The sequence below is a fragment of the Notolepis coatsorum genome (assembly GCF_963971535.1).
Source record: "Notolepis coatsorum genome assembly, chromosome: 8".
Lineage (NCBI taxonomy): Eukaryota > Metazoa > Chordata > Actinopteri > Aulopiformes > Paralepididae > Notolepis > Notolepis coatsorum.
In genome coordinates this window covers 34,941,695-34,964,958 of record NC_140172.1, presented here as the reverse complement: position 1 = coordinate 34,964,958, position 23,264 = coordinate 34,941,695, and the positions used below count along the sequence as shown (strand labels likewise).

The window sequence follows — 23,264 nt, the reverse complement described above, 5'->3', positions numbered from 1 at the left end:
TAGGTTAGGTAGTAGGTTAGGTTAGGTAGTAGGTTAGGTTAGGTAATAGATTAGGTAGGTTAGGTTAGGTAGTAGGTTAGGTTAGGTAATAGATTAGGTAGTAGGTTAGGTTAGGTAGTAGGTTAGGTTAGGTAGTAGGTTAGGTTAGGTAGTAGGTTAGGTAGTAGGTTAGGTAATAGGTTAGGTAGTAGGTTAGGTAGTAGGTTAGGTTAGGTAATAGATTAGGTTAGGTAGTAGGTTAGGTAGTAGGTTAGGTTAGGTAGTAGGTTAGGTAGTAGGTTAGGTTAGGTAGTAGGTTAGGTTAGGTAGTAGGTTAGGTTAGGTAATAGATTAGGTTAGGTAGTAGGTTCGGTTAGGTAGTAGGTTCGGTTAGGTAGTAGGTTAGGTTAGGTAGTAGGTTCGGTTAGGTAGTAGGTTCGGTTAGGTAGTAGGTTAGGTTAGGTAGTAGGTTAGGTTAGGTAATAGATTAGGTTAGGTAGTAGGTTGGGTTATGTAGTAGGTTAGGTTATGTAATAGATTAGGTTAGGTAGTAGGTTAGGTTAGGTAATAGATTAGGTTAGGTAGTAGGTGCGGTTAGGTAGTAGGTTAGGTTAGGTAGTAGGTTGGGTTAGGTAGTAGGTTCGGTTAGGTAGTAGGTTAGGTTAGGTAGTAGGTTAGGTTAGGTAATAGATTAGGTTAGGTAGTAGGTTGGGTTAGGTAGTAGGTTAGGTAGTAGGTTAGGTTAGGTAGTAGGTTAGGTTAGGTAGTAGGTTAGGTTAGGTAATAGGTTAGGTTAGGTAGTAGATTAGGTAATAGGTTAGGTTAGGTAGTAGGTTAGGTTAGGTAATAGATTAGGTTAGGTAGTAGGTTAGGTTAGGTAGTAGGTTAGGTTAGGTAGTAGGTTAGGTTAGGTAATAGATTAGGTTAGGTAGTAGGTTCGGTTAGGTAGTAGGTTAGGTTAGGTAGTAGGTTAGGTTAGGTAGTAGGTTAGGTAATAGGTTAGGTTAGGTAGTAGGTTAGGTAGTAGGTTAGGTTAGGTAATAGATTAGGTTAGGTAGTAGGTTAGGTTAGGTAGTAGGTTAGGTTAGGTAGTAGGTTAGGTAGTAGGTTAGGTTAGGTAGTAGGTTAGGTTAGGTAATAGATTAGGTTAGGTAGTAGGTTCGGTTAGGTAGTAGGTTCGGTTAGGTAGTAGGTTAGGTTAGGTAGTAGGTTCGGTTAGGTAGTAGGTTCGGTTAGGTAGTAGGTTCGGTTAGGTAGTAGGTTAGGTTAGGTAATAGATTAGGTTAGGTAGTAGGTTGGGTTATGTAGTAGGTTAGGTTATGTAATAGATTAGGTTAGGTAGTAGGTTAGGTTAGGTAATAGATTAGGTTAGGTAGTAGGTTCGGTTAGGTAGTAGGTTAGGTTAGGTAGTAGGTTCGGTTAGGTAGTAGGTTCGGTTAGGTAGTAGGTTAGGTTAGGTAGTAGGTTAGGTTAGGTAATAGATTAGGTTAGGTAGTAGGTTGGGTTAGGTAGTAGGTTAGGTAGTAGGTTAGGTTAGGTAGTAGGTTAGGTTAGGTAGTAGGTTAGGTTAGGTAATAGGTTAGGTTAGGTAGTAGATTAGGTAATAGGTTAGGTTAGATAGTAGGTTAGGTTAGGTAATAGATTAGGTTAGGTAGTAGGTTAGGTTAGGTAGTAGGTTAGGTTAGGTAGTAGGTTAGGTTAGGTAGTAGGTTAGGTTAGGTAATAGATTAGGTTAGGTAGTAGGTTCGGTTAGGTAGTAGGTTAGGTTAGGTAGTAGGTTAGGTTAGGTAGTAGGTTAGGTAGTAGGTTAGGTTAGGTAATAGATTAGGTTAGGTAGTAGGTTGGGTTAGGTAGTAGGCTAGGTTATGTAGTATGTTAGGTTAGGTAGTAGGTTAGGTTAGGTAGTAGGTTAGGTTAGGTAGTAGGTTAGGTAATAGGTTAGGTAGTAGGTTAGGTTAGGTAGTAGGTTAGGTTAGGTAGTAGGTTATGTTATGTAGTAGGTTAGGTAGTAGGTTATGTTATGTAGTAGGTTATGTTAGGTAATAGGTTAGGTAGTAGGTTAGGTTAGGTAGTAGGTTAGGTTAGGTAGTAGGTTAGGTAGTAGGTTAGGTTAGGTAATAGATTAGGTTAGGTAGTAGGTTAGGTTAGGTAGTAGGTTAGGTTAGGTAGTAGGTTAGGTTAGGTAATAGATTAGGTTAGGTAATAGATTAGGTTAGGTAGTAGGTTCGGTTAGGTAGTAGGTTAGGTTAGGTTAGGTAGTAGGTTAGGTAGTAGGTTAGGTAATAGATTAGGTTAGGTAGTAGGTTGGGTTAGGTAGTAGGTTATGTTAGGTAGTAGGTTAGGTTAGGTAGTAGGTTAGGTTAGGTAGTAGGTTAGGTAATAGGTTAGGTTAGGTAGTAGGTTAGGTAGTAGGTTATGTTATGTAGTAGGTTAGGTAGTAGGTTATGTTATGTAGTAGGTTATGTTAGGTAATAGGTTAGGTAGTAGGTTAGGTTAGGTAGTAGGTTAGGTTAGGTAGTAGGTTAGGTTAGGTAGTAGGTTAGGTAGTAGGTTATGTTATGTAATAGATTAGGTTAGGTAGTAGGTTAGGTTAGGTAATAGATTAGGTTAGGTAGTAGATTAGGTTAGGTAATAGATTAGGTTAGGTAGTAGGTTAGGTAATAGATTAGGTTAGGTAGTAGGTTAGGTTAGGTAATAGATTCGGTTAGGTAGAAGGTTAGGTAATAGATTAGGTTAGGTAGTAGGTTAGGTTAGGTAGTAGGTTAGGTTAGGTAATAGATTGGGTTAGGTAATATATTAGGTTAGGTAGTAGGTTAAGTTAGGGTAAGTAGTAGGTTAGGTTAGGTAGACGGTTAGGTAGACGGTTAGGTAGACGGTTAGGTTAGGTAGTAGGTTAGGTAATAGATTCGGTTAGTTAATTGGTTAGGTTAGTTAATTGGTTAGGTTAGTTAATTGGTTAGGCTTGGTCACCAGCAATTTCTTCACCAACTTCCTCCAGTGGGATATAACTCAGCATGCTGAGATCAACAACTTTATTTATTAGCTAAATAAATAATGTATTTCCCCCAACCGTCTAACATTTGAATTAGTGGGACCATTTAAAACTCTTACTGCATCTACTCACAACTTCAAAGTTTTTCAAAGCCTCTCTCCTTTGGTTGAATTACTGTTAGCTATATGGTACAATACCATTCTAATCCACGCTGTTTGTCTCTCTCCTCTCTCCTTGATTTGACATGGTGCCACAGGAAGCTATTCCGTCTCACTGCCTTACATCCTGATGGGAAGTCTTACCGCTCTGTCCGGGTTGCTTAGTCTCCTACTCCCTGAGAGCTATGGAATGCCTCTTCCCGACACCATCGCTCACATGCAGACCTTCCCTGGGTGAGGCCTCACTCCCCTGTCATGTACTAGCCTGCTGGATATATATGTATAAATAAATACTATATACTATAGTATATACTTTGTATACAGATCAGCACCTGTTAGTCATAGTATCAACCAACCCTCTATTTGCAATCATATGTTTTATACAGCATTAGGCCTCAGCCAATGTTATTAGGGATGCACGATAATTATCGGGCCGATATCAGCAATTATGACGTCATCCCGATAAACCCGATAAAAGTATTGATAGCTCCGATAATAAATTTTTTTTTTGGTACACTTTTTTATTTTTAACTTTTTTCTTTTCATGTCAACGTTCACAACGTCAACAACAAAGCAGTCGGGGCAATGGCAAGCCGAAAACGGTCGAAAATGTGGTTATTTGAAGTTTGGATTTTTTTTTTTACAACTGAGGTAGGTAGATAACATTTTTTGAGACTAAAGTACCGAAAAAAGGTACCGTTGGGTACCGGTATCGATTCACAGGTACCGGTACCGTATCGGGTCAAATGTGAACGGTACCCATCCCTACTGACAAAGCACAATTGATTGATTGATTGAAAACTTTATTAACAGATTGCAGAATGGGTACAATACAGTACAGCTCAATACACACAATTGTTAAGGGGATGCAGACCATCAGGACATATATGACATACATGACATACAGATAGTCAGTACTGCTACATCTATACATTTATGACATACCAGATTTGCAAATACAGTACTGTTTGTGATACAGAAGGAGTCAGGAAAAGGGAGTATATACATTTGACGTAGAAACTGTACATTGGAGGAGGTTGGGTGGGGGGGGTTGGGTACACTGGGATATTGACAACCATACTGTGTAATCTACATTGGAGGTGGTTGGGGGGGGGGGCACACTGTATATACAAGCAAAACTGTACATTGAGGGGGGGGGGGGGACACTGTACAAACAAACAAAATTGTACATTGGACTATTGACAAAACCATACTAGGTAAATGACTGTACATTGGAGGGGGTTGGGTTAGGATATTTACAGGGGCCAGTGTTGAATTGCAGTCTCCCGTAGGTGTCCCTTGAGAGAGGTTTTGAAAGTGGGTAGTGATCCACATTCCTTTACAGCTTTGGGTAGGGCGTTCCACATTGATGTGGCATAATTGCGAAACGTGTTTAGTCCCTTATTTGAGCCGAATCTGGGTTTAACATGATTTGTGGAGCTCCCTCTGGTGTTGTGATCGTGGTATTCACTGACCTTTGGGAAGTATTTTGACATGTACATGGGTACCTTGGTCGTGTAGTGTATCTTGTAGACCAGGCCCATTGCAAGTTGCTGTACTCTGTCGTCTACTCTAAGCCATCCTAGGTTGTCAAAGTGGGCAGGGGTGAGGTGGGTTCTAGGAGTAAGGTCAAGCAGTAGTCTGACCAGTTTGTTTTGAGATGTTTGTAATTTTGTTTTTAGCGCCTTTGAGGTGCTTTGGTACCATGAGGTGCAAGCATAGTCGTAGTACCCCTGAATGAGTGCTCCTGCCAGAGTCTTCAGGGTATTCTTGTTTACCAGAGAGGAGATCCGGTACAAGAATCGAGTTCGTTGGTTGACTTTTTTTATTACATTGGATGCCATTTTGTCACAGGAGAGATTAGCCTCTAGGATGGAACCCAGGTAGGTAATTTCATCTTTCCTTGTGACAATATTGTCACCCACTGTAACTGAGAAGCCGTCGGTCTTGCTGAGTTTGTTATTTGAACCGAAGAGAATGGACTCTGTTTTGCCCATGTGTAATGATAGTTTGTTATCAGCGAGCCATATGCAGATTCTGCCTAGTTCCGAGCTGAGGGTTTTTTCAACCTGTAACTTGTTCTTGTCAGAGACCAGCAGGGCTGAGTCGTCCGCAAACAGGAACAAGTTGCAGTCACAAGCTGACGACATGTCATTTGCATAAATTAGGAACAGTAGCGGTCCTAGTATGCTTCCTTGTGGAACACCACAGCTCACTGTGAGGGGGGGGGATAGGGTACCGTTTACCTCCACCATCTGTTCCCTCCCCTCAAGGTAGGATTGCATCCAGCTCACTGATAGACTATCAAAACCAATTGCTTTTAGCTTGTCAATCAGAATGGAGTGATTGACCGTGTCAAAGGCCTTTTGTAGGTCCAGCATGACCATGCCGCAGTATTTGCCTGCGTCCACCTCTTGTTTGATGTGGTCATTCAAATAGAGAAGGCATGTGTCAGTGGAGTGGGATGTTCTGAAGCCAGATTGGAATTCGTAGATTAGATTTTTTTCCGCTAGGTACTTTTCGACCTGTTCGTAGACAATACCTGTTGGTTTTTAGTTCACTCATTGTTCAGGGAAACACATTGTTAATGACATTGACGGATTGTGAATTTTGTGATTGACTCAAAATAAATATAGTCACTTTATTTGAAGAGTCAAACTGTTCTCTTGGCTTTGTTTTGTTCATAGTAGTAACGCTCATGTCATGATAAATCTGGTTAGGTCAAAACTACAGGAATATGTATACAAAAAAAGAATTATAATACAATAAATATATATATCGGTTATCGGTATCGGTATCAACCTTGAGGAGCAGAAAGTTATCGGTATCGATAAGGGGGTCAAAAAATCAATATCGTGCACCCCTAAATGTTATGCTAAATTATGGTAACTACACTAGAGACAAATAGGGTTAGATGACCAAGCCAGTGTTCTGTGTAACATTGGGCTAAATCTTTGGTGTAATAACATGTTCCCATGTAAATACTGTATTATGTAAATACCGATTTATAGAGTATACAGTTTGTAAATATAATAGTAATTATATTTACATCAAAATGAATGTGCTTTTTAAAATACAATTAAAAGTGTCACACCCTTTGTAAGGCCGCTGTCTTTGTCTGTCTATCTGTTCCCTCTACTGGAGGAAACCTGCAATGTCACTTGGATTTACCACTTCATTCAACAAAATGATTCCTGCAATAGGGCAAACATAAATGTGAATTTGTGAATTATTATTTCTAATGGCAGAATCATGCTAGCTGTGTGTCTTTGTGAAGTTACCTTTGAGTAAATTGTTGTTAGTATAACAAAGATAAACTATAGGGGTGTGAGACTTGTATACAACAGATGTTTGCCACAGATGGTCACGGTTTACTTTTCCCTTTTTCCCATAGGTGTTGTAAAAAGAAACCATCTTACAACCCCACTCAGATCACGGGAGAAGAAGAACAGGCCACCGGTGTGTGAGGCCCGGTTTACCAGACGACGAATACAGAATATGATGAAGCCACTCTCTCTCTCTATGCATTCCACATGATCCATTATCAAGTGCAATTATTACCATCGGTGTTGTTTTTACGTGTTATGTTTACTGTTTCTACTAAGTTTGAATTTTTTTAAATATATTATATTCCTAATATATTCTCTAACTTGGTTCATCATTATTATAGAATATTTGTTTTGATGTTCTGATGCTAAAATTGTTATTCCAATACTGAGGTCAGTTTACACATATCTAACTAATTTTACCATAAGGAAATAACCTGTTCACAGTGTATGTTTTTAAATATTCGATAGCCTGGCTGTCCCAGTGTCCCATCTAGAATATCATTGTATCATGACAGTGCTTACCTTTATCACATTATTCTATTTTACAACGTCCAGTGCACTTCAATGTGCTTGTATTCTGTCTGCATCTTTGTAGCTAAAGATCAATCCAGATGAAACATCAAGACACATCCATCAAACTGATCACATGAATAAATCCTCTCTAACTGAAATGATTTAATCAATCATATTGTCTGTGATAGAACACTTTGGACTACACTAGAACGACTGTATACTACACTAGAATAGACCACTAGAATATAGAATGTAGACTACACTATAATATAGACTGTAGACTACACTAGAATACAGACTATACTACACTAGAATATAGACTGTATACTACATTCGAATATAGACCGTAGACTACACTAGAATACACTTAGACTACACTAGAATAGACTGTAGACTACACTAGAATATAGATGGTAGACTACACTAGAATAGACTGTAGACTACACTAGAATATAGATGGTAGACTACACTAGAATAGACTGTAGACTACACTAGAATATAGATGGTAGACTACACTAGAATAGACTGTAGACTACACTAGAATAGACTGTAGACTACACTAGAATACAGACTTAGACTACACTAGAATAGACTGTAGACTACACTAGAATACAGACTTAGACTACACTAGAATAGACTGTAGACTACACTAGAATACAGACTTAGACTACACTAGAATAGACTGTAGACTACACTAGAATTTAGACTATACTAGAATAGACTGTAGACTACACTAGAATAGACTGTAGACTACACTAGAATATAGAAGATGGTAGACTACACTAGAATATAGACTGTAGACTACACTAGAATATAGACGGTAGACTACACTCGAATATTGATGGTAGACTACACTAGAATATACTGTAGACTGCACTAGAATATAGACTATACTACACTAGAATATAGACCGTATACTACATTAGAATATAGACTGTAGACTACACTAGAATACAGACTTAGACTACACTAGAATAGACTGTAGACTACACTAGAATATAGACTAGAATACTGACTATAGTCCCATGTCCCCTAGTTCCTAGTGTACGTCGGGTGATCCTAGGCACCCCACTAGTCAGAAAAAGTGAATGCGTTTACAAGCTAGCCTAGTTTAGCACAAATGAATGGAAGCGGATACGGACCACTAGCCTAGCATAAAATTCCGGGAGAGGTGTTCTTGGACAATAGCTAGGCTAGCTGGTCCGTATCTGCTTCCATTCATTTGTGCTAAGCTAGGCTAGCTTGCAGCCGGATAGCTTTCTACTGAATGCACAGTAGATTGGTAGCCTATCTATCTTCTTGTCTGACTCTGGAGAAGACGGTAAGCACCTTTTCCATAATGCTGGCGTGTTCCTTTAAGGGGAGCGTTGCATCAGGCCAGCTCTCGTTATGGTACTGGCATTGCAGGATGAGATGAGCTTTGATTTCAGACAGATGAGGGAGGATATTGAATAGTTTACATGGTTGAAGTGAACCCCATGAGAAGGACCGGTTAACTACGTACCAACGCCTCCCTACCTATGGACATTAGGGAGGCTAGATCACTAACTATTTTCAAAAGTATGCAAAAAATTTACCTCTTCAAGCAAGCACTTCAAGGTGCTTGTAATTTCCACTTCAGTGAACTTCTTTACTATTCATGAGGAATATAATCACATCCAGTGCGACTGGACCAACAACCACTATAAAAAGGTCAATGCATTGAGGGTTGAAAACTCCCAAGAGAACCCCCACCCACACACTGTACTATGGTGTCTGGGGAAAAATTCTAAATGTCAAATCACTCTCTCAAGATTGTTTTCATCACAGTGAAGCAGACTAAGCAGAGCACAACATGTTCAGGTGGGGAAAAACAAACGGATCAGGCCAAAGCATTTGAAAAGGTGGTACTTTTAATAGTTTCTTTCTTCCCTTGAGGGGTTTCAGGTCAGTGGGGAATGAAGGCAAAATATCACACCAATCCATGACACACAACTTTCATCTACTATCATCTTAACTATCATTATGTACACTCATTCATACAGTACATCAGCGTAGCCTAGAAAATATTGATTGTACACAAATAAAATCTCAGTTCATAAATCTCAATATTCTCTTTCGGCAACAATCTAAAGACTACTTCTAAAGAGTGACTCTCTTGCCACAGTTAATCACTAGGCTAATCAATATTTTACCTTCTACGAATTTATTACAGAAATCATTTCTAGTAGTTTAGTTCATTCGGGGCAGTTGACTGGGAGATTTTGGGGCAGATCATTGTGGGGTTTAAGAGGATGGGTGCGTGGGGGGGGGGGTTCAGGGAAAGGTCACATGTTTGGCAGAGCAAGGTCATCTTTACAATTAGTGAGTTAGTATTGCTGTGTAGAGGTCAAAAGGACCATACACCTTAAGTATGGACAGAGAAATTATTTCAGATTCAGAATGGGCTGTGGGCGAAGCCTCTGTGAAGTCAGAATACAACCTGCCTTTTGACACATTCACATGTTGTCAGGATTCAGAAGATACGAGTAGCACACAGTACAAAGATATTTGCCACAGGAACCAACTCCCGTTTCCATATGAGAGCAGCACATCAAAGCTATGAATACTGCTTCAGCCAGAGTCAAGTTTAAATCAATAACTGGTAGCACGGCAGAGCCAGTCCATGCAAGCCAGCATACAAAAAGGCCAAGTGTACAGCATCTCTACCATCACAAAAACAAACACCTGGGGAAGCCCCTTCTTAAATTACTCAGTCGATTTAGTCTTAGTCGATCCGAGTTTTTGTTAGTCGATTCGTTTTATTTATGCATTTTTCAACGCTGAAAAACAATAAGCGCATCTCTGGTATAAGTTCTAGATTTAAAGAGGCCATTCTGCATGGGAAAAACCCAACTTGATTAAATCAACAAATCCATAATTTTTTACAAATTCCACGACTTATTGGTCGACTTTCTTTAATTGAGGACAATCCCTACCAACACCCATACTGCCATGCAAATACACAGCAGATAAGACACTGCAGGAATAGCTAACTGATGGAGATCTCATGGAGTTCTCTCCATGTCTTCTTCTCACAGGAGTTTAACGGAGCATCGTATAAATGGTATTCCTTTTGCTGGTCAGCATACAGTTCTTTTGACTTCAGAGAGCCTCTGCAATGGTCAAAAACTAAACCCATCTTCTACAAGTGAAGAAAAGCAGCTTTTGACATGATCCAGAAGTAAGACATTTATGGATCAAATGACATTCTCTGCCTCATTCAAACCGATCCGATCTACAAATTGACCATTAATGGTATATATAAATGACTGGATTTAATTGATGTATTTTTTCTCTCTCAGGAAACAATTTCACATCAAATTACTTCCATCGCTTTAGCCATATGAATGAGAATGCAAACCAGAATTTTAAATGTCTATGGGGGCAGTATGCCAATACCAATGGAATAAGATAAAACACCTCTGGGCCTTTATTTATCAAGCATCTTAAAAGTAGGAATGCTGATCTGAGACCAGATTGTAGTGAGGTGTATATTATGGTCATGTGACCCAAGTTATGATCCTAAATCAATACTCATATTCATAGAAGTGTGATAAATATAGGCCCTGATTAAGTCAATATATGTACTTGTATATATTGTATACAGACTAGGCCTGTCCCAGACTAAGGATTTGTATAGTCGACTTTGATTGGCCAAAATTGACTACTACTATAATGCAAAAAATATATAATTAGAAATATTTTATATATATATATATTTTTTTTTGGGTCATTCCATTTGGGCCGAGGGGGGTGCTTAGTGTCTGAAGGATTCGACTGAAGACTTCATGTCCTCTGCGAAAGCATGCAATTGGTCCACTGATGGATACGTCTTGATATTTTGTCTAGTGTGTTCCTTAGACGGGTGAAATCCTCTTTCAGTGCCTCTGTGCCCATTTTCTTAGGCAGTTAGCCTCTGGTATGTGTGCCATTAGCGTTAGCCATGCGTCTAGGCCTCTTTGCTTTTGGAAAGAATGATAAATTTTTTAAATAATATTATATGTATTTTTTTGCATTCGACTAAGAGGTTGGCAGTCGACTACGGCTCCTTTCGATCGATTAGTCGAGGTCAGCCCTAATACAAACACGTTTTTGTTTGTTTGTTTAGAAGACTTGTTTACCGCGCCATGTTGCTTTTGAGGGGCTTCTCTGAGAAATGACAAAGCAGTCTGTGTCATTTTCAGTGTCAGTCAGTGGTGAAAGGAAATAGAAAGCTGCTGCGCGGCCCTTTAACGACTCCTTTCTTTAGACCAAGCTTTCCTAACTTTGTGGTCGGGGCCCAATGAGCAGTCGCCTGATATGAACTTTCTGGAAAATTCTTCAACAAAAAATTACTGTAACAACAACATCTGATTGTCTTTTTCAAATGAAAAAACTACTGCCAGTAGCTTTAGGAGTGCACAGAAGCCAATATAATACATCCAGTATAATACCTTTTGGAATATGTCAAAATTGCAAACATGTTTAATATTTGCATAAACTAACTGAAATGTTGTGATTTTAAAACTGTGATTTTCTGGCCTGTGGTGCCTTGGCACCGTTTATGCATCACTGGTAGAGAATGGAACTAAGGGGATTTTACAAGTACCTGCTGTATAACCTTATAACCCTACACTCAATTACTATCCGTCAGAGACAAAAGCAAAGTTAAAGCAATATTTCACTTTGTATGATACTTAAATAATCAAATGAAATTTAAAAGAAATACACACACCTTAAAAAGGAGTTAATAAACAGTCAACCTCCAATATTATATGTATATTCAACACAGAAACAAAAACGTATCACCATAGTATGTTACTTAGAATATAAATATATTGACTGATTTTAAAATATAAACTAGTCAGTGACATCATTATGGACACGCAGTGCAGCCTGGATTATGGGCAGAATGGTTGACTGATCATGAACTCATATGAGGCTATGCATGCTAAAAACTTAACCCAAATACAGGGTAACAATTTATAATAACTATCCTTAATAAATGGTTAATTTGAAAATGTATGAATATTAGTTAATTATAATTTTTTTTGATCCACTTTTTCTCCCATTTTCTATATTTTCTCCCATCCCAATTTCGTATCATCCAATTCAAGCCTCCCCTGTCACGGACGCTGTTTCTTGCCTCCCACAAGCCGGCTGCAATGTGGACTAAGTCATACATAGCACAAGTCCCCTCCGGTACTTGAGGTAACAGCAGTCGCATCTTTTCACCTGCGCAGCTCGATCTCTCAGTGGCTAGGAGTAACGCGTGGGAGGCTCACGCTGCCCCCGACACTTCCTGATTCTACTGCGCAGGCGCACCAACCGACCTGTAGGAGTCGCTGTCCACAACGCCCGATCCCCACCCATCAGTTTCCCACCCCCTAATACGGCCAATGTGTATTAGTACGGACGACCAGCTAAACTGAAAGCAAATGTGGAGAGCTGGGCTCGAACTGACGAGCCCAGCGTCTCCAGCATTTCGTGGCGAGCGCCTTGCCCACTACGCCACGTAGCCGCCCCCAATTAGTTAATTATAATTATAATTAATGTTAACCAACAATTCATTAATAACACATTTTAAACGGCCTCTGTTTACTAATGGCTGGTAAATGGTATAATTAGAATAATGCTATGTATTTATGAATGTAATAAAAACAAGTTTATCATGAATGTATGTATCATAACTAATACGAAATAATAACAATGACTTTATTGTTATGTTAGTGGACCATTATTAACAGTTTATTATCCAGTTTAAAAACAAAAATTAAATGTTGACAATCTATTTCGGATGGTTATTATAAAGTGTGACCAAATGTTTTAAGAGAGAACGACGATGTCTATTTCCGGCTCCACTTCATACCCTTGATACCTTGTCCTGTTCCGTGAACTAGAGACACAGAGAGAGGCCCAAAGCAGTGTAGCTTCCTGTAGCCATGGCAGTGTTTTGTCAATGGTCATTATATACCATTTAAAGTAAACCATTTAGGTATTTTCAGGTCACAATTTCAAATCCATAACATGAACGTGTATTGCATTTTCTTATTGCAACAGACTCCGTATTACTTGACACTCAGAAACACTGATGCTGTACATTGTCCCCGGCACTGTACCACAGGATGCAGCTGGTTAGAACTGGTTTGATTACCTTAGCAAATATAGAGAAAACATTCAAATTAAAACAAAGTCTAGGCTCAACACAACATTTTGTGTTCCAAACAAGGCTTCCAAACTGAGACTGTATTTGACTTCAAATGTACCCACGTTTCATTTCCAGTGTACTGTAAAAATTATCTTCTTTCATGTCTAGATTTAGAATTTGTAGCTTTCTTCCTCCAGGCCACCTGTCAGTCAAAACAATAAGCACCGCCTACAAAAACAAACAAAAAGAAAAATGAAATAAAAAGGTTTGGAAGAGTTTCGCTGTGGTTACTGGTCGTGTTTCAGGGTCTGTCGTCATTCAAATTGTGCAACAAATGCTTTTACCGTCTCCTCTGTCCATCCTCTCTTTCGTCTTTGCCGCCACCGCCTAGACGTCGTCGTGGGGGCGGGAACTAAACCTCAGAGCACTTGGGAGGAGCGCTCGAGTAGTGCCTTAACGAAAAGTGACTTGAAACGAAAGAGAGAGAGAGTGGAAAAAGAAAAGGGGGGACGAGTGGCACAGTTTTAGAGTGAGAGAAAAGAGGTGAACAGCGTCACCGGAGGAACGACGGACAGAGAGAAGGTGAAAGTGAAAAGAGAGAAGGGGAAGAGAGAGAGAGAGAGAGATAGAGAGGCACTAACAGCTCTCTGATCACTGACTGTTCCATGATACTGGCCACTTGGCTTTTCCTGCTGAAGCTCATTCACCGACATGTATCCCGTCATCCATCTAACGTTACATAATGTTCATCCATCCACCCGCCTGGATGTCTGCATGTTTCTTTCTCTGGTGGTTCTCCTTAAGGTGTGTTTGTTGTTGTAGGTAACAGGTGGAGGAGGAGGAGGAGGAGGAGATGGTGGTCCCGGTAGTGTCCTCCCTCACTGCTCCTCTAACAGGTGGTGGTGGAGGAGGAGGAGGAGATGGTGGTCCCGGTAGTGTCCTCCCTCACTGCTCCTCTAACAGGTGGTGGTGGAGGAGGAGGAGGAGATGGTGGTCCCGGTAGTGTCCTCCCTCACTGCTCCTCTAACAGGTGGTGGAGGAGGAGGAGGAGGAGGAGGATGAGATGGTGGTCCCGGTAGTGTCCTCCCTCACTGCTCCTCTAACAGGTGGTGGTGGAGGAGGAGGAGGAGATGGTGGTCCCGGTAGTGTCCTCCCTCACTGCTCCTCTAACAGGTGGTGGTGGAGGAGGAGGAGGAGATGGTGGTCCCGGTAGTGTCCTCCCTCACTGCTCCTCTAACAGGTGGTGGAGGAGGAGGAGGAGGATGAGATGGTGGTCCCGGTAGTGTCCTCCCTCACTGCTCCTCTAACAGGTGGTGGAGGAGGAGGAGGAGGAGGAGGAGGATGAGATGGTGGTCCCGGTAGTGTCCTCCCTCACTGCTCCTCTAACAGGTGGTGGTGGAGGAGGAGGAGGAGGTGGTGGTCCCGGTAGTGTCCTCCCTCACTGCTCCTCTAACAGGTGGTGGTGGAGGAGGAGGAGGATGAGATGGTGGTCCCGGTAGTGTCCTCCCTCACTGCTCCTCTAACAGGTGGTGGTGGAGGAGGAGGATGAGATGGTGGTCCCGGTAGTGTCCTCCCTCACTGCTCCTCTAACCAGGAAGGTGTGTCGGCCCCCGGGGGCCTCAGCTTTATGTTGAACTGCTTCAGCGTCTGCTCCAGCTGCTGCTGATTGCCGGCGAAGTACGCAGAGATGGCGTTGTGGAAGAGCAGGAGCTGCTTGTGCATCACCTTCACCTGGGAGGTGAGACAGGGGTCAGCGGGTGAGGGAGCGGGCATGAGAGAGAGAGAGAGAGAGAGAGAGAGAGAGAGAGAGGTCAGCTGGTGAGGGAGCGGGCTAGTGGGCATGCAACAGAGAGAGAGAGGTAGAGAGAGAGAGGTAGAGAGATATGTCAGCTGGTGAGGGAGTGGGTTAGTGGACATGCAAGAGAGAGAGAGAGAGGTAGAGAGAGAGAGAGAGAGAGAGAGAGAGAGAGAGAGAGAGAGAGAGAGAGAGAGAGAGAGAGAGAGAGAGAGGTAGAGAAAGAGAGGTAGAGATAGGTCAGCTGGTGAGGGAGTGGGCATGCGAGAGAGGTAGAGAGAGAGAGGTAGATAGAGAGAGAGAGGTAGATAGAGAGAGAGAGGTAGATAGAGAGGGAGAGGTAGAGATGGGTAGAGAGAGAGAGAGAGGTAGATAGAGAGGGAGAGGTAGAGATGGGTAGAGAGAGAGGTAGATAGAGAGAGAGAGGTAGATAGAGAGAGAGAGGTAGATAGAGAGAGAGAGAGGTAGATAGAGAGAGAGAGGTAGATAGAGAGGGAGAGGTAGAGATGGGTAGAGAGAGAGGTAGATAGAGAGAGAGAGGTAGAGGTAGAGAAAAAGAGGTAGCGAGAGGGAGGTAAAGAGAGGTAGAGGTAGAGAGAGAGAGAGAGAGAGATGCATTCTGTATTCTCTTACATACCTTATTTTCCTCCAGGAACTTAAGTTTGATGATGACGTCAGAGCGCAGCCTTTCGAACTTGTCCTTATGGACCTGGTACTGTTGCTGGGCAGCGTCTATACGGGCCATGACCACTGCATCCCTGGGCCCCAGACTCAGCTCCTCCAGGTCGGCCCGGTAGGCATCAAACTCCAGTCTGTTGGAGGGTTTTGGAAAAACACCAGGTTAATTTGAAGAACCCATGAAGACCCATGAATATTAGGGACGCACCGATCCAACTTTTTCAGTCCCGATACCGATACCGATACCTGGGCTTTGGGTATCGGCCGACACGGAGTACCGATCCGACACCCATTGTTCAATTAATAAACTGTATGCCTCACTGTCACTGTCTGGAAGAGACTGGGATCATTATTTTGTGCAAGGCAACATCAGGCTTGACTTAAAACATTACTTTCCTAACTTAGTGAAACAAAATGTAACAAATTAACACAGATTTAAATGTACTGAATTGGTATTTATTATTTTATTTATTTATTATTATTTATATATATATAAAAAAAAAAATATATATATATATATATATATATATTTTTTACCAATACCCGACCCAGCTATTTTAGTCATATCGGGGCCGATATCCGATATCAATATCAGATCGGTGCATCCCTAATTAATATAAGAAACCAGGAAAATCAAATGTCATATTCGTATCAGGGTTTCGGTTAGCCTGTATTTTAGCTTTACTGAATGCATACTGCCTTCCTGTGCCACACACTCACAACAATCACACACAGCTACTGTAATGGTGAAACAGGCGTCCCTCATACAATTCTTTGAAACCACCGCTACTAACGTTAACAATGAAGAGGAGACCTGAGAAGAGGAACATCAGCAAAAAAAACTGAAGACAAACCGATATTTTGGGCCGGAGTGGCTGGAAATATACACATGGCTAAGACACAACACTTTCTTCAAGAACGTTATCGTGACCACTGTTTTGAAGAATGTTACCATGACCACTGTCTTCAAGAACGTTTCCGTGACGACACTGTCTTCAAGAACGTTACAGTGACACAGCACCGTCTGAAGGACAGATTCCCTGAAAATGACATGGACATTGCTTTGAATCCTACCAGATTCATATGCATTTGGTTTTGTTTTTAAACATGTATTTTTGCACATGCATGTACCCGTTATATACACACACATGTATACATTTTACATTTGGCCGGTAAATTAGAATAGAAGTTGACTGTGATGTCATTCGCTGATTGCCTATGAATACACCCTTCTACCCATCATGAGTCATTTGCCTGATGAAGACCCTGTTGAATTGAAATCATGTGTTTTAGTCAATAAAGTATTGGGAGCTGGAATCCAGTATGCAGATATTCTTTCCTTTCAAGATTCCAGGACCCATTAAGATGCAAATTTTGTTTTAAAAGCCAATAGATATATTCAATATAGCAGTGCATCTTGTTACACTCAATGTAGTCCATTGCAGCATTCAAGAGATGGATAACCTTTGAATCTTTGAATGAAATCCGAGAGGTATACCCAACACTGCCTGGGGCCACAGTGGTTTGGATGGGGGCACAGTGGTTTGGATGGGGGCGGCAGTGGTTTGGATGGGGGCCACAGTGGTTTGGATGGGGGCGACAGTGGTTTGGATGGGGGCGGCAGTGGTTTGGATGGGGGCCACAGTGGTTTGGATGGGGGCCACAGTGGTTTGGATGGGGGCCACAGTGGTTTGGATGGGGGCGACAGTGGTTTGGATGGGGGCCACAGTGGTTTGGATGGGGGTGACAGTGGTTTGGATGGGGGCCACAGTGGTTTGGATGGGGGCCACAGTGGTTTGGATGGGGGCCACAGTGGTTTGGATGGGGGCCACAGTGGTTTGGATGGGGGCCACAGTGGTTTGGATGGGGGCCACAGTGGTTTGGATGGGGGCGACAGTGGTTTGGATGGGGGCCACAGTGGTTTGGATGGGGGCGACAGTGGTTTGGATGGGGGCCACAGTGGTTTGGATGGGGGCCACAGTGGTTTGGATGGGGGCGACAGTGGTTTGGATGGGGGCCACAGTGGTTTAGATGGGGGCCACAGTGGCTCCGGAGGTAGAGCAGTTGTCTGGAATTTCGGAGGTTCCCGCTCCTCCCGGGCGCCGTGTCGAAGTGTCCTTGAGCAAGACACTTAACCCCTAATTGCTCCTGATGAGCAGGTTGGCACCTTCCATGGTGTGAATGTGTGAGTGAATGGGTAAAATGCGAGGAACAAATTGTAAAGCGCTTTGGATAAAAGCTCTATATGAATGCAGCCATTTACCATTTACTGCCTAAGCCTCGTCTGTTGGTCTCCTCCATTAATAACACATGGCTAACAGGCCCAGAGCACTCATTAAATTCATTAAATTACCTTTGCCCAGCCCAGAGACAGAGAGAGATGAATAGATCATATGATTATTAGGTGACTGAATTTCTTTAGTCAAGGACAGCCCTACTTGTGTTGATACCTCAACACTGCAACCACCTCAACCCTGCTTCCTACATCCACCTCAACCCTGCTTCCTGCAACCACCTCAACCCTGCCTCCACCTCAACCCTGCTTCCTGCATCCACCTCAACCCTGCTTCCTGCAACCACCTCAACCCTGCCTCCACCTCAACCCTGCCTCCTACATCCACCTCAACCCTGCCTCCTACATCCACCTCAACCCTGCCTCCTACATCCACCTCAACCCTGCCTCCTACATCCACCTCAACCCTGCCTCCTACATCCACCTCAACCCTGCCTCCACCTCAACCCTGCCTCCACCTCAACCCTGCCTCCTACATCCACCTCAACCCTGCCTCCACCTCAACTCTGCCTCCACCTCAACCCTGCCTCCACCTCAACCCTGCCTCCTACATCCACCTCAACCCTGCCTCCACCTCAACCCTGCCTCCTACATCCACCTCAACCCTGCCTCCCTTCCAGGGATAATGGATCAAGTATGCTCCCCCTTCTAGCATGGTATAGCATGGCATGATATGGTTGGGTTTGTGTCTCCATTCCGTTTCTTGTAAACTTTACGGTTGCTAGGCAACTGTTTAAAATTCACACCACCAACTGTGGTACACAAGCTAAACCAGGATTATATAACAGTCCCAGCCAGGTTTGGCCAGGTTCTAAAGACAATGGAGACAAGGCCACAGCACGGCTAAACTCTGGCTAGTGGAGACAAGGCCACAGCACGGCTAAACTCTGGCTAGTGGAGACGAGGCCACAGCACGGCTAAACTCTGGCTAGTGGAGACGAGGCCACAGCACGGCTAAACTCTGGCTAGTGGAGACAAGGCCACAGCACGGCTAAACTCTGGCTAGTGGAGACGAGGCCATAGCACGGCTAAACCCTGGCTAGTGGAGACAAGGCCACAGCATGGCTAAACCCTGGCTAGTGGAGACAAGGCCACAGCACGGCTAAACCCTGGCTAGTGGAGACAAGGCCACAGCACGGCTAAACTCTGGCTAGTGGAGACAAGGCCACAGCACGGCTAAACCCTGGCTAGTGGAGACGAGGCCACAGCACGGCTAAACCCTGGCTAGTGGAGACGAGGCCACAGCACGGCTAAACCCTGGCTAGTGGAGACGAGGCCACAGCACGGCTAAACCCTGGCTAGTGGAGACGAGGCCACAGCACAGCTAAACCCTGGCTAGTGGAGACAGGGCCACAGCACGGCTAAACCCTGGCTAGTGGAGACAAGGCCACAGCACGGCTAAACCCTGGCTAGTGGAGACGAGGCCACAGCACGGCTAAACCCTGGCTAGTGGAGACGAGGCCACAGCACGGCTAAACCCTGGCTAGTGGAGACAAGGCCACAGCACGGCTAAACTCTGGCTAGTGGAGACAGGGCCACAGCACGGCTAAACTCTGGCTAGTGGAGACAAGGCCACAGCACGGCTAAACTCTGGCTAGTGGAGACAAGGCCACAGCACGGCTAAACCCTGGCTAGTGGAGACAGGGCCACAGCACGGCTAAACCCTGGCTAGTGGAGACGAGGCCACAGCACGGCTAAACCCTGGCTAGTGGAGACGAGGCCACAGCACGGCTAAACCCTGGCTAGTGGAGACGAGGCCACAGCACGGCTAAACCCTGGCTAGTGGAGACGAGGCCACAGCACAGCTAAACCCTGGCTAGTGGAGACAGGGCCACAGCACGGCTAAACCCTGGCTAGTGGAGACAAGGCCACAGCACGGCTAAACCCTGGCTAGTGGAGACGAGGCCACAGCACGGCTAAACCCTGGCTAGTGGAGACGAGGCCACAGCACGGCTAAACCCTGGCTAGTGGAGACAAGGCCACAGCACGGCTAAACTCTGGCTAGTGGAGACAGGGCCACAGCACGGCTAAACTCTGGCTAGTGGAGACAAGGCCACAGCACGGCTAAACTCTGGCTAGTGGAGACAAGGCCACAGCACGGCTAAACCCTGGCTAGTGGAGACAGGGCCACAGCACGGCTAAACTCTGGCTAGTGGAGACAGGGCCACAGCACGGCTAAACTCTGGCTAGTGGAGACAAGGCCACAGCACGGCTAAACTCTGGCTAGTGGAGACAGGGCCACAGCACGGCTAAACTCTGGCTAGTGGAGACAAGGCCACAGCACGGCTAAACTCTGGCTAGTGGAGACAAGGCCACAGCACGGCTAAACTCTGGCTAGTGGAGACAAGGCCACAGCACGGCTAAACTCTGGCTAGTGGAGACAGGGCCACAGCACGGCTAAACTCTGGCTAGTGGAGACAAGGCCACAGCACGGCTAAACTCTGGCTAGTGGAGACAAGGCCACAGCACGGCTAAACCCTGGCTAGTGGAGACAGGGCCACAGCACGGCTAAACTCTGGCTAGTGGAGACAGGGCCACAGCACGGCTAAACTCTGGCTAGTGGAGACAAGGCCACAGCACGGCTAAACTCTGGCTAGTGGAGACAAGGCCACAGCATGGCTAAACCCTGGCTAGTGGAGACAGGGCCACAGCACGGCTAAACTCTGGCTAGTGGAGACAGGGCCACAGCACGGCTAAACTCTGGCTAGTGGAGACAAGGCCACAGCACGGCTAAACTCTGGCTAGTGGAGACAGGGCCACAGCACGGCTAAACTCTGGCTAGTGGAGACGAGGCCACAGCACGGCTAAACTCTGGCTAGTGGAGACGAGGCCACAGCACAGCTAAACTCTGGCTAGTGGAGACGAGGCCACAGCACAGCTAAACTCTGGCTAGTGGAGACGAGGCCACAGCACAGCTAAACTCTGGCTAGTGGAGACAAGGCCACAGCACAGCTAAACTCTGGCTAGTGGAGACGAGGCCACAGCACAGCTAGACCCTGGCTAGTGGAGACGAGGCCACAGCACGGCTAAACCCTGGCTAGTGGAGACAGGGCCACAGCACGGCTAAACTCTGGCTAGTGGAGACGAGGCCACAGCTAGGGTTGCTACCTTTGACCAGGAGAAATAAGGGACACCTATCATCGAGCGTGCGCGTAGCGCGCGCAAGAAAAAATTTGGGCGGTTTTGGGGCGTTTTTTGGCCGAAAATGGCCGGATTTTGTCACTTTTTTTTTTTTTTTTTTAGTTTATTTCGGTTTTAGGGTTAGGGTTAGGGTTAGGGTTATGTTATTTAATTATTTTGGGGAGGCAGCCCCCCAAACTCCTGAAATGCATAGAAATCTATGAAATCTAAATAAAACAATCTATGACATTTATATTAAAAAGAGCTAGCCCCCCAAACCCCTAAAATACATATAAATCTATGCATTTTGGAACAGTTACTATATATAGTCAAGAAAGCATTTAGTCATACTTAAAGTTTAAAGTGCTTTATTTGCATTTAACATTGTTTAAATAAATTGGCTGAACTATAGCCTCAACGTGAGCATAATACTGTATGCATATAAAGTGCTGTAAAAGCTAAGCCTGGGAACACTTTTACTCAAAGAGGACAATTTATATTACAATGAAACACTTGTGTGACCCAAATTAAAAGATTAATAAAAAATAAAGTGCAAAGAAGGGTAGGCTCCGGGCTGCCAGGGCAGGTAAATAGAAATACTGACATCTAGTTAAAAACACAACCAGATAAATAAGATGTAATATCCCATACCGAATCAATCTCAGGAGATGTTTCAGTCATGAAGAACTGTGACACCTGTGCTTGTGTCCTTTGCGTTCTGATATTTCGGGAATGTTGTTCTCCTCCTGATGCATGCTGTCTGATGTCAGTCAGTCCACCATGCGCCACATAAAACACACGCCTACCTACATACTTTACAGTTTGCTTTGTAAACATCTCCACTGACTATCACGCCAGAGGTTTGCCTCGTCCCACTCAGGTCTGTACTTCTGGAGGCGTTTTGTCTTTTTAGGACGCGGTGGAGTAGTGTCTGCTGTAGACAATCATTTCAAAGCGACTTCGAAAATAAATCACGCAGCGCACAGACTCTCTGATTGGCACAACGGCACAGAACTCTTCCTAGCAACGTGAAAGCGCTAATTCTCATTGGTCGGTGAGCTGCTGAGCGCACGCCCATCATACCCGAGTTGCCGTGTCTGTTTATTTTCCGCAACTTTTGGACACACTTTTGCTTGTTTTTGTAGGTCGGCTGGCTCATTTCTCTCACTAAACTGGCAACCTTAAAATACGGGACAAAGGGCGTCCCGTATCAGTTCAATACGGAACGCGTCTTTTAGTTTCCAATTACGGGACGATTCCGTATTTTAAGGGACGGGTGGCAACCCTAGCCACAGCACGGGGGCCCCTTCCTCCACAGTACTGGGGGCAGGCACCGGGGGCCCCAGACCATTTGATTGAAAGGGGTCCTATCATAAAGTACAGGGAGCCCAATTTTGTCACATATCCTTCATCAAAAAAGGCCCTAGAAATAATTAGCTTTACAGTTTTACAGCATTGTTTTATTAATATTTGTTTGTATATATGTTTTAAATCGGTCTCAGATAAAGAAGGAACACATTCAATCCACGTCCTCACCTGGCGTTCTCGTACATCTGGATGGTCATCAGAGTGTCCACCATGGTCTTGTTGACCAGCGTGTTGATGCTGCAGACGAAGAAGTTAACGGCGCCGAGCAGAGTCTCGCCGTTCTTACAGAGCAGCTTCTGAGTCTCGGCGTTGTAGCCAAACTCATCCTGGAAGAAATACATTCATGTGCATATTAGTGACAAGATTCAGATTCAGAGTTTTATTTGCCACATGGAATCAATACAATCAGAGTTTCTTCATACACAATCATAAATATCATACCATGGACAAAAGGAGCAGGAAGAAGAATAAATCTTATAGTTACCGGCCCCTTATTCCTAAACTAAACAAGTATTTACTTGATGGTCGGCGTACAACCTAATTTACACAAAATAATTATTTATACCACATACAAGAAACAAACAATCCACAGTTTAAACAAGAACAAATTTAATAATAATAATAATAATAATAATAATAATAATAATAATAATAATAATAATAATAATAATAATAATAATAATAATAATAATAATAATAAATAAAGAATAAAAGAAAGAAAATATCTCACTATTCAGATCACATTTGACTTTCATACTGACTAAATATTATTTTTGTATAATTCTTTTTTAATTGACAAACACTATTACATCCCTTAAGCTCGCTATGGAGAGAATTCCACAACTTTACACAAATAACTGAAGGACACATCTGTTTAAGTGTGGTACGTGC

General features: G+C 43.6%; 2 protein-coding genes across 6 annotated transcripts in view; one reads left to right on the top strand and one right to left on the bottom strand.

The window, feature by feature from the left end:
- Positions 1 to 6,863, top strand: part of slc22a21 (solute carrier family 22 member 21) — a 57,782-nt gene extending 50,919 nt beyond the window's left edge. Inside the window, exons 9-10 of the mRNA XM_084319988.1 lie at positions 3,228 to 3,363; positions 6,524 to 6,863. Of these exons, the coding sequence (XP_084176114.1) occupies positions 3,228 to 3,363; positions 6,524 to 6,596 (209 nt within the window). The 3' untranslated portion in view covers positions 6,597 to 6,863. The remainder of the gene's footprint in view (positions 1 to 3,227; positions 3,364 to 6,523) is intronic.
- A 1,980-nt stretch (positions 6,864 to 8,843) lies between these two features.
- Positions 8,844 to 23,264, bottom strand: part of arfip2b (ADP-ribosylation factor interacting protein 2b) — a 46,786-nt gene continuing 32,365 nt past the window's right edge. For all 5 annotated transcript variants that reach the window (XM_084320307.1, XM_084320309.1, XM_084320308.1 and 2 more), the window contains 3 exons: positions 22,542 to 22,699; positions 15,552 to 15,726; positions 8,844 to 14,850 (listed from right to left, as the gene is read on the bottom strand). In XM_084320307.1, coding sequence (XP_084176433.1) covers positions 14,695 to 14,850; positions 15,552 to 15,726; positions 22,542 to 22,699 — 489 coding nt within the window. In that variant the 3' untranslated portion in view covers positions 8,844 to 14,694. The remainder of the gene's footprint in view (positions 14,851 to 15,551; positions 15,727 to 22,541; positions 22,700 to 23,264) is intronic.